General features: G+C 64.4%; 1 protein-coding gene across 1 annotated transcript; it reads left to right on the plus strand.

Annotated features, from left to right (window-relative positions):
- Positions 1-903: 903 nt before the first annotated feature.
- PTPRN (protein tyrosine phosphatase, receptor type, N) lies at positions 904-10,510 on the plus strand. Its single transcript, XM_010569617.1, has 21 exons — positions 904-973; positions 1,236-1,341; positions 1,475-1,673; positions 1,858-1,984; positions 2,392-2,508; positions 2,636-2,670; positions 2,793-3,079; positions 3,580-3,666; positions 3,806-3,885; positions 4,130-4,194; positions 6,624-6,836; positions 6,966-7,175; positions 7,265-7,412; positions 7,574-7,647; positions 7,946-8,023; positions 8,157-8,276; positions 8,388-8,554; positions 9,644-9,697; positions 9,811-9,875; positions 9,981-10,054; positions 10,162-10,510. Exons 1-21 carry the CDS (start codon positions 964-966, stop codon positions 10,231-10,233), a joined length of 2,388 nt encoding a protein of 795 aa, XP_010567919.1. The 5' UTR covers positions 904-963; the 3' UTR covers positions 10,234-10,510.
- Positions 10,511-11,256: the final 746 nt, after the last annotated feature.

The following is an 11,256-nucleotide window of genomic DNA, read 5'->3' on the forward strand; positions in this document are numbered from 1 at the left end:
CTCCCCTCCCCCCGGTTGTTTTCTCGTTCCTTCCTCGCCATCCGGGGCTGAGTCATCGCCTGCTGCCGTCTCGCTGCTGACGGTCTTGGACCGAGACGGGGGGGGAGAGGAAGGGGGAAGCCGCCCCCTGCCCAAGTGCTGCCCCCCGAAGGGGTTGGAGAGAGACACACACACACACAGAGCCCGCTGCATGTGTGCTTTGGGGTCCCCCTCGCAGGGAGTGGGTCTCTGGTGTCACAGGGCACAGTGCTGTGTCCCTGCCTCGTAGTGCCACATGTGGGAGGGCAACAGATGTGGTCTTGCAAGTATCTGCCCCCTCAGCCTTCCCTTCCTAACTGCCGGCACCCCAAAAAACTCCAGGCCTCCCCCTGTTCCCTAGAGCCAGGGGCAGGCTTTGTACACAGCCCCCATCTTGGCTTTGGAGGGGAGGGGCAGGGAAGGCTGGCATCGAGGCCTTGCCCTGGGCTACCAGGCTGTGCCCCCTACCACCATTAGCACCTGTGGCACGTTCCTGGATAGTTGGGGTCCCCAAGCAGCTGGTTATGAGCAAATGCCATTGGAGCCCCCCTCGGATGCTGTGCTGACTGGCCTGTCTGTCTGTCTGTCTGTCCGTCCTAGGCTGCCTGTTTGACCGGAGGCTGTGCTCCCCCCAGGAGGTGTGTGTGCAGGGTAAGTGGTTAGCGGGGCTGCAGGAATCCCTTCTTCCTTCCCAAGGGGGTGTGGAGAGTGCAGGGCTGCTTGCAGGGGAACTTGGGCCGCAATGTGGGGGGCCATGGCAGGAGAAAGGTGGGGCTGTGCCCGCAGACCCTTGCCCCGGGGTGTTCATCCATCCGGCCCCACCACCTCCCCTCTCTTGCAGATGGGCTGTTTGGGCAGTGCCAGGTGGGCTCCGTGCAGGACAGACCCTACTTCCAGGTCACCTCTCCTGTGCTCCAGCGCCTGCAGGATGTCTTGCGGCATCTCATGGCACAAGGTGAAGGGGGGAGTGTGCAGGGACTCACTGCGGTCTGGTGGGGAGGGGGTGTCAGGCAGCAGTGCCTAGTGGCACTAGGGCTGTCTGGGGTCCTGCTGGCCCAGGGGCCAGGGTGGGCTGAGAGGGGTCCGGCTGATTCTGGGAGGATCAGGGCCAAACGTGGGCCATGAGACACAGGGTGAGGACACCAGGGCAGCTTCCTGTGCACTCACCCCTCGGTCCCCAGGCCTCCTCTGTGTCTCACAGCCCCCTCCTGTGGCAGGGCTCTCGTGGCAGGATGGCATCACCCAGTATGTGATCTCGCAGGAGATGGAGCGCATCCCCCGCCTCCGCCTGCCGCCATCACTGGAGCCGGTGGCCAGGGACAGGTAAGGCAGCACCAGTCGCCAGCCTGTGAGCAGAGCCCAGCAGGGCAGCAAGGGCTTTGCCCCCCCAAATGGGGTTTTGGGGGGGACCTCCCCCTTACCCAGGTGAGTTACCCTGGCACTGTTTGCCTCTGAGGTTCCTGCCCCTCCGTGGCTCCCCCCGGCGAGCCCCGCTCCCCGTGGACACCGGCCTGCCAGCGGCTCAGCATCTGGGACAACCTCCGCCGCTGCTGCCCTCCCCCCTGGTGCAGTGGTACCTGGAGCACCTCTTGCTGCCCCAGCCACCCCAGCTGGGCTACGAGGAGGGTCTGCTCAACCCCTACTCCTACCACAAGGTAAGCCATGGGGGCGAGCCCCCTTCTCCCAGGAGGAAAGGTAGAGATGGGCAGGGGGTTGCTGCACTCCCAGCACCCTCCTTCTGCTGGTGCTGGGGTGCCCCTCTGTCTCTGGGGTGCCCTGCCATGGGGTGGCAGGGGCCCTGTGGGGTTTGACCATGGCAGCTCTGTGTTTTGGTTGCAGTTCGGCTACCAGGATGGCGCTCACCAGCTCCCCGGCAGCTCTGGCAGGCAGAGCCCTGAGACCTCCTCGCTGCTGGGCCGGGTCCCTGCCCAGGCCCTTTTTGGGGCCAGCTCTGTGCCCTCCTATGGTGGGCAGCCAGGAACGGACGGGGCCCATCTCTTCCAAGACTTAGGCATGCTTTCCCTGCCCAGAGAGAAAGCCAGCCGCCCAGACCCTGCCAGCACCAGGCTACAGCACAGCTTGCAACTCCCTGGTGACTACAGAGACATGGAGGAGAGGGAGCGGCCAGTGCCCCTGGCTGCCCAGCCACCCCCTGCACAGACGGGTACCATGTCCTCCAGCCAGGCACCAGCCCTCATCCCCATCCTGTCCCCACAGCCACATTCCTCGTGGTTCACACTCTCCCTCCTCTTTGGCTTTGTGGCTGTGGGCAGCATATCCCCTCAACCCCACCTGCTCCTGCTGCTGCGTCCCCAGCCCGTGTTCCCTTGTGTGGATGCAGAGCATCCGACCTGATGCTGCATCCTCTTGCAGACGCTGCCCTGAAGAGACTGGCCTCCCTCCTGGCCAGCTATGGCCTGGGGCTGCCAGAGCTGAGTCCCCAGCAGCTGAGCAGCCTCTCTACCTTCCTCCAGCTGCTCCAGAGCTCTGGTGAGTAGGGTGCAGGGATGGGGCAGGCAGGCACTGGCAGCAGTGGGTGCCAGCATGCCCTATTTCAGGTAGGGGGTGTTGCGTCTCAGGGCAGGTGCTGCAGGACCTCTGTCTCTCTCCTTCCCAGGTGTTGCTGGCCCCGAAGTGCCCACAGCAAAACGGGTGGGTTTGCAGCAGGGTGGTGCTGGAGGAGGTGCCACGCCGCAGGTGGGATGGGGGGGTGGGGATGCAGCCCCCCAGGGCTCTCCTCAGAGATCCCAGCTCCTCCCTTTCCCTTCCTCCAGGTGACGGAGGGGGACATGCAGCACGCAGAGGAGCCAGTGCCCCCTTCCTCCACGGTGCCGCCCCCCAAAATCCCAGCCAGCAGCTCCCCAGGGGATGGGCCGAGGGGCAGGGCAGCGTCCTCGCCAGCCCCCTGGGCCGAGCCGCAGCAGGGACACGGCGGGGACGTGCTCAGCCCTGGGAAGCCGATCATGGTGGAGAAGAAGAGCTACACAGAGGCGAAGGATGGTGGGGCGCAGCAGGGCACACGGCCACCGGACGAGTATGGCTACATCGTCACGGACCAGAAGTGAGAGCTGGGGGTCGGGTGAGGGGGTGTTCATGTGTGGAGGGTCTGTATCCCCCCCGCACCAGCTGTCATGGCTCCCTGTGCTCAGCTGAGCCTGTTTGGGTCTGTGGTAGGGTCAGGTCTCCAGTGGGGTCAGCTTCCCTGTCCCCTCTCCACCTGCAGCCCTTGTCCTACCCCAAAACCTTCCTCTCAGCCCACACCAAAGCCAGAGCTCGCTACTGCAGGACGGGAGGCTGGGACAGGCTCAGCCAAGCATGTTCGCACAGCTGCCTCTGTGCATGCTGGTGTGCAAGGATGGGGGGGGTCAACTCACCCCCATCAACGCACATCCCCATGCTCTTACCTCCTGCCCACCCTGTGACACCCCTGCAGGCAGCACAGCCCTTGCTGCATGCATGGGACTCCCTGAGCCTGCCTGTCCCCCCTTCCCCAGCTGCGGGGAGAGTGGGCTCTTGCCTCAACCCCGCTGCCCACTCTTCACCCTGCCACTGTCCCCACAGGCCCCTGGGCCTGGCCGCTGGCGTGCGGCTGCTGGAGCTCCTCGCCAAGCACCTCCACCTCTCCACAGCCAGCTTCATCAACATCAGGTGAGGGGAGCGGGGCTGTAGGGTGCTGCTGTCACAGCAGGGGCACAGGGCAGGGGGCCGGGAGGGACTGGGCTGTGGTGGGGATGGGGAGGGGGTCTGTTCTTCCTGGTCTCACGCTGTGTCCCCCGCTCCCTGGCAGTGTGGTGGGCCCTGCGCTCACCTTCCGCATCCGGCAGAACCCCCAGAACCTCTCTCTGGCAGACGTGGCCAGCCAGGCTGGTGAGTTGGGCAAGGGTCCCGCTGGTCCTGCTCCTCTCTTCCGCCCCCCCGCCCAGTTGTGGGGTGCCCCTTCCCAGGGACTAGGAGGAGGGGGCTCCCACTGTACATCCCAGTGCCCTTGGCTGAACCGGGCAGCTGTCGTGGGGTGGGCAGCTGCCAGGGGTATCCCTTGGCTCTGTCTCTTGGGGGGTGTCTCTTGGGTGGAGGGGAAGCACCCCTCTGACCATCTCCTCTCCATCCATAGAGCAAGTGAAGGCAGAGCTGGAGACAGAGCTGGGCCTGAAGATCGTGCAAACAGGAGTGGGAGAGGTAGGAGTGAGCGTGGCCGTCCCTCAGGGCTAGGGCAGCCGGGGACAGGGCAGTGGGGGTGCTGCCGCCAGGTACGAGCTGGGAAGCGCGCTGTGCCGCAGCCGTGGGGCTCAGGGGTCTTTGTAAGCAAGCTGTCCATGTGGGTCTGAGGGGTAGCTGAGGAGCAGAGGGCTCTAGGCAGTGTTTGGGCTGCTGTCTTGGAGACAGACTTGGGTTATCTGGGATGGGCCGGAGCAGGACTGCTCCAGTGACCCCCTTCCACCCAGCAATGTGATGTTGCCCACCTGCCTGCACTCTCAGGGCACTCAGCTCTTTCCAAAACAAAAGCTCCACAGGGTTTGAAGGCAGTTTGGGAGGGTCTCCTGGCGGCTTTCCCCCCTGCATCTAAGACCGGGGGGCTGCAGGCTGCACCCCACAGGGCTTATCCTCACCCTCGCCTCCCTCCAGCCTGTGCACCCCATCTTAGCTGTGGCCTGGGCACCCCCATGCTGGGCTGTGCTCATAGCACTGCAGAGACCGTGGCTAGGCAGGCAAAATGCCATCGTGTCCCCAGAGAATGGCAAAGCAGCTGAAGGCAGGAGTGGAGCAGGAGCCATCTGCTTGGAGAGGGGCAGCCCCTCCCCGTGCTCCTCTGGGGACCCCCAGGAACAGTCTCCTGGGGGAGAAGCAGGGGCTAGAGATGGGGGACTGAGCCTGCCTCCTGTGTTTGCAGCCTGGGGAGGGGAAGTGGTGCAGCACCTCCCCAAACCGGGGTCCCTGTTCCCCACCCTCCTGCTCTGTGGCCGCAGCCGTGGGCAAGGAGGAAGGAAGGGGGGGGACCTTGGAGGAGGAGGAGGCCATGGAAGAGGGGTGGCCTGGCCACCGAGGCAACCCATCTCCCTCAGCAACATGTGGAGCGTCGCTATGGCAATGCCTTTTGATGTGACGAGTGGCAGGAGCTGGGAGAGATGGCAGAGATGAGGGAGCTGGAGCTCAGAGGAGGCTGTGGCAGCTTTGCGAGCCCTCTTCTGCACAGATGTCCCCAGCCCAGACCAGCTTGTGCTTTTCCTTCATTCCACCTCCAGGCTCTGAACTTGGTGGGACTGCTGCAAGATTTGGGGAAGGAGTGACACAGAGGCAGGGGGACAGCAGTGCCCGGGCAGCCCTTGGGAGGGAGGTCCCTTCTGTCCCCACTGCCCCGCTGACGTCTCCAGACCTTCTGAAACCTGCAGGGCTGCTCCTGCTTGGGTGCCCCCAGGACCTGGGAGGTGCTGGTCCTGGCGGGTACCCCTGGCTGCAGGGCTGGCTGGGCCCTGGCAGCAGTCACACTGGCCCACGGGCACAGGGGCTGGCAATGCTGGGGGGGGGCAGGTGACAAGGGGACCCCTGGGGCAGGGGCATCCCCAGGCGGTGATGATGATGAAGTAGGTGATGATGACGCAGTGTTCCCTCAGTAACCTCATCAGGCTCATAGCCAATGGGAGGCCGTGGCAGTGAGGTAATGCTGGGTTCTGGCACCTCATTGGGTACAGGGTATTTGGTGGTGGTGATGCCCCACCATCCCTGTGCTGCCCCAAGACCTGGCTGTGGGGGAGCAGCATCCTGATCACCAGCGGCTCTGGGACAAGGCCCTGGTGGGGGTCTTGGCCCTGGGGGGGTCTTGGCCTTGGGGGGAATCTCATCCAGCAAGGGCTCAGCACCATCCTGTCCCAGCATGGGACTGGCACGCATTGGGCTGTGCCTCCCAGCCACAGGGAAGGAGCCCTGGAGGCCCTGCCTGCAAGGTGGCAGGGGCTGCTCTGCATCCCAGCTGAGGAGAGTGATGGGGAGGACCTGTCCCCCAGCCACCACAGCTGGGATGGCACCAGCCCTCTGGCAGTGCTGGCACATTCCCCCATGGTCTGCCATGGAGCAGTGGCTGCAGGGGAGAGCCAGCCCCATCTGGGGAAGTTCCCTGGTGGCAGCAATTGCTGCCCTGGACCCAGCGCTGCAGTGGCCCATCCTTTGCCATTAACCCCTTGGGCTGAATCTGGCCCTCCTTGACCTCCAGCTGGGCAGGAGCCCATTGAACCCGAGTTCCATGGAACTACGACCTGCCCTGGAGGGGGGCAGCCCGGGCTGGGGCTGTCCCGGGGAGCAGTCCTGGGTGCTGGGAGTAGGGGAGCAGCAGGTTGCGGCTGCCTGGGCTTGGCCAGGCTCTGTCCCCTCCCACAGCTCCAGGGACACACCAGTGTGAGCAACATCCCATGCGACATGCAGGTGGGTGTACCGTGCCTCACCCTAGTGACACCCAGCACCCCAGTGACACCAGCTCCACCCCAGCTGAGGGTGGTGGGAGAATCAGCACAGCACCGAGTTCCCTTGCTCTGTTTTAGCCCCCAACAACCCCAAATGTGGTGCAGAATAGAGTCGATGCCCCCCTGCTAACCCTTGCTTGGCTCTGCCCACAGCGAAACGAGGCTGCTGCCTACTCGCGCCCATCCCACTTTGGGGACAGCTTCCACTCAGTGCTGCTGACCTTCATCGCACTGGCCTGTGTGGCAGGAATCGCCATCGCGGCCGCCGTGGCCTTCTGCCTCCGGCGCCATGCGAAGCAGCGGGAGAAGGAGCGCCTGGCCGCCCTGGGGCCCGAGGGTGCTGCTGACACCACCTTCGAGTACCAGGTAGGACCCCACAGGATGCGGGACCCTGCGGGATGTGGCACCTGCTGCATCAGCATCACTCAGGGTGCACAGGGCTGCCCTGCGGCAGTGCTGTGCCAAAGGGACAGGGCTCTTCATGGGGTTCCCCAGGAGCTGTGCCGCCAGCACATGGCTGCCAAGTCTCTCTTTGGCCGTGCTGAGGCACCAGCAGCACCGGCAGAGACCTCGCGGGTCAGCAGCGTCTCGTCCCAGTTCAGCGATGCCCCGCAGCCCAGCCCCAGCTCCCACAGCAGCACGCCCTCCTGGTGTGAGGAGCCCGTCCAGTCCAACATGGACATCTCCACTGGACACATGATCCTGGTGAGCTGGCCTGGTGGGGTGGCAGCTCCCCTTCCTGGCCCCCCATGTACCCCCAGGCTGCTGGGCTGACCCCCACCCCTCTGCCCTAGGCCTATATGGAGGACCACCTCCGCAACCGGGACCGGCTAGCCAAGGAGTGGCAGGCTCTCTGTGCCTACCAGGCTGAGCCCAGTATCTGCTCCATTGCCCAGAGTGAAGCCAACCTGAAGAAGAACCGCAACCCCGACTATGTGCCCTGTGAGCATCCCAGCCACCCTGCCCCAGGGACCGGCTCCCAGGGCCATGGCAGGAGGGCGGTGTGGGGCACGGGGATGCTTGCGGCCACAGCAGGCTGCGGCACGGGTTTGCCCCCAGCTCCCCTGGGCACTCGTCACATCCCCTGGCCTCCGTTTTCCCAGATGACCACGTGCGGATCAAGCTGAAAGCTGAGAGCAACCCGTCCCGCAGCGACTTCATCAATGCCAGTCCGATCGTGAGTGATCACTGGGGGCTCCTGCCCACCCACCCCGCTCTGTGATGTGCTCAGCCCAGGCGAGGCTCCCGCTCTGGGATGGAGCTGGACTGAGCTCGCATCCCCGTGGGCTACAGATGTGAGCAATGTGCCTGCCCCATTGCTCAGATATGGTTAAAACCCATTTCCCTCCTGGCTGTGGCACCCAAAGTTCTCTCCCCAGCCTTCCCATCACCCCTGATGTATCCCCCTGCTCCTCCCAGTGTCACTGACCCCTGGCCAAGGAGCGTGCGGTCTGACATTCCCTTTCCCGCTCCAGATCGAGCATGACCCACGGATGCCAGCATACATCGCCACACAGGGGCCGCTGTCCCACACTATTGCTGACTTCTGGCAGGTGAGCATCACCCAGCTGTGCCAGCCCATCGGGGTCCCTCTGGGTGCTGCCAACCAGATGGGTCACTGCGGCTTGGCTGCCCTCCTGCCTGGGCTGTCACCCAGCAGTGACACCCCCCATGCCTTGCCTGCAGATGGTGTGGGAGCATGGCTGTACCGTTATCGTCATGCTAAGCCCACTGGCTGAGGACAGTGTCAAGCAGTGTGACCGCTACTGGCCAGACGAAGGCTCCTCTCTCTACCACATCTACGAGGCAAGTGTGACCGGTAGCCTGTGGGAAGGAGCATCCTCCAGCTGCTGTCCCACTGAGTGAGTGCAGCCCCCTGCCTGGTGCTGACACCCACTGGCTGCTTCTCTTGGGCAGGTGAACCTGGTGTCGGAGCACATCTGGTGTGAGGATTTCCTGGTGCGCAGCTTCTACCTGAAGAACGTGCAGTCGCAGGAGACCCGCACCCTGACGCAGTTCCACTTCCTTAGCTGGCCGGCCGAGGGCATCCCCGCCACCACCCGGCCCCTCCTCGACTTCCGCAGGTGAGTGCCCCCCTGGTGCCATGCCAGCCCCCGGGAAGCCAGCGGTGTTCCCGACCTCAGGGGACTGATGGGCGAGGACATCGCTGCCGGTGTGATGAGGGTCAGGGACGTGGCATGGACTGGCTGGGGGGGACGGGGGGCTGCCGTGCATGGGGAGGAGCAGAAGAACCAGATTCTGGCCAGCTTGGAATGAGGGTCAGCGGAGCTTGGTGGGCAAGAGCCCTCCAGGCTGAGGTTGCCAGGGCTCTCCAGCCTTCATGGGGAGGGTGGAAAAGTGCTCTTCCCCAGAGCTGGCATGGGGGACAGTACTGGCTGGCACCCTCCTCAGCTGTGGGTACAAGAAGAAACCCCCGGAGCCAGCCTTGAACAGCTGTAACCCATTGCCCCCCATGCCCTACAGCCAGCAGCAGGTCCCCAGCTGGCCTGGGGAGAGGGCTGCGGGGCTGGGACTGCTCCCAAGAGGGCTGCGGGCAGTGCCCGCTGGGTTCTCGGGGTCCCTGGGTGGTGGTGGGCTCCTGCCGGGGGTTGGCCGGTCACTGTCCCCCAGTTGCGTGGGGCCAGGGACCCTGCTTAGAGCAGTGGGGGGTCCCTGAGCACATTGCTCTCCTCTCCGCCCTGCTCATGCTCTCTCTGTCTCTCTGTCTGTCTCTGTCTCTCTCTCGCAGCTGCCAGTGTCATTTTTGTGATTTGCAGCTAGTAATCTGGCTCCAGTTGCATAGTCACAAAAGTGATCGTTGGCAGCCGTGCCTGCTGCATGGAGCATGCCGGGAGCCCCACCGGCGCCTGGCCCCCAGCTTCGCGCCCCACCGGACCAGAGCTGCTCCCTTGGGGGTCCTGTCACTGCTCCCCTCCCTGGGCTGGGCACCCAAGGAGCCAGGCTCCTCTCCCTGCCATGGTCCCTTTCCAGCCATGGCCCCCATCCCGTGCCCAGCACCGCTGGGGAGGCAGGAGGAGCTATGTGCTGGACCCCTAGGGCCACATCATCGGGTGTCCGCTGCCCTCCCCCGGCTTGGCCCAGCGAGGAGCACCTAGTGCAACCTTGTCCCTGGCATGGCAGGGCACTGACCTTGCTCCCTCTTATCCTTGTAGGAAGGTGAACAAGTGCTACCGGGGTCGCTCCTGCCCTATTATCGTGCACTGCAGGTACTGCCGGGGAGGGTATGGGCTGGGGGGTGGCTGCAAGGCTGGGACCTGCTAGCCAGCACCAGTCAGTCCCTGGAGCCCGTCCACCTGGTCCAAGCGTCTCTGTCTTGCAGTGATGGTGCAGGCAGGACTGGGACGTACATCCTCGTCGACATGGTCCTGAACCGAATGGCCAAAGGTAGGTGCAGGGCAGCACTGCTTCTGCCCTGTCCAGAGGGTGCAGGGCCATGTGCTTGACCTGTGGATCCCCCCTCCTAACACCCTTTTTCCCCCTCTGCCCCAGGTGTAAAGGAGATAGACATAGCTGCTACGCTGGAGCACATCAGAGACCAGCGGCCCGGCATGGTGCAGACCAAGGTCCCCCCCCCCCCCCAAAACTGGGGATCCCCTCCCTCCCTGAGCACACACAGCCCCTCGGGCTGGGCTGGTGAGGACCCTCATGCCCCCCTGCTTTGCTCCCCCAGGACCAGTTTGAGTTTGCGCTGACAGCTGTGGCCGAGGAAGTGAACGCCATCCTGAAGGCGCTGCCACAGTGATGGCAAGGAGCCCTCCCCTCTTGTCTTCCCCCATGCCCCCCTGGCTTTGCGCGCTCTCCTCGCCCTGCCCGTGGGGCTGCTCTCCCTGTAAAGTGCTGTCTGTGCTGCTGGCTCTGTTTCCCCCCACCCCCCCCAGCCCCCCCTGCCCTCCCTCCCCAGGGCCGCAGGGCTCAGCCCCTCTGCGTGCAGGGCACAGAACCCTATCGCACCCCATGCGCTGCAGAGGGGACTGGGCTCATGTCCCCTGCAGAGGAGGGGACCAGGTGATGCTGCTGGGAGTTGGCTGTAGGCCCCCCCCCAACCACTCTCCTGCACCCCAACCTGGTGGTCCTGTGTCAGCTCCCTCCCTGTGCCCACGTTGGGGGCAGGAGTGGGCAGGGGCTACCCTATGGTTGGGGAGAGCACTGGATGCAGGGGGGCCTGGCCCAGCCCTAGGTCCCCTCCATGTGCTCCCTGCCTCGTCACTCGAGCAGAAGAAAAATTTCTAGAGAAATATAATTTTGTATCTTGATGTGAATAAAGTTCTCGTGTCGCGTTTGTGCAGCTGCAGCCAGGCCTAGCCTCTGACTGTGTGTGTATGGGGGGGCACAGGGAGACCCCCATCCCTGCAGAACAGCCTGCACCTTCCAACCACCAGACAAGTGCAGTTGGGCCTGGGTCCCCCCTGCATGCAGGCAAGGATGGCGGGGAGGTGGAAAGGTCCTGCAGTGCCCAGCCCAGAGACACCCTGCAGGCAGCAGCTACTGCAAACAGGTTTATTGACGGCTGTCAGCAGAAGGGGGTCAGGGAGGGGGGGCTACAGCAAGGAGGGGGGCAGAGCCCAGCCCTGCTGGCTGAGCCCAGCCATGCTGCCCCTCGCTGCTTCCCACCAGCACTCCCCTAGAAGCCTAATCTACAGCAACCCCTCTCCAGCCCCCTCCCCTCCAGCCACCCATCACCACCCTCCCCACCACCTTGTGGTGCCCGGGGCATCTCCCCCCCAACCCCGGGTATTGCTCGGCTATAAGCCCTGTCGTGCCCCCC

This window comes from Haliaeetus leucocephalus, unplaced genomic scaffold, assembly GCF_000737465.1.
Source record: "Haliaeetus leucocephalus isolate CR32 unplaced genomic scaffold, Haliaeetus_leucocephalus-4.0 Scaffold1, whole genome shotgun sequence".
Taxonomy (NCBI): Eukaryota; Metazoa; Chordata; class Aves; order Accipitriformes; family Accipitridae; genus Haliaeetus; species Haliaeetus leucocephalus.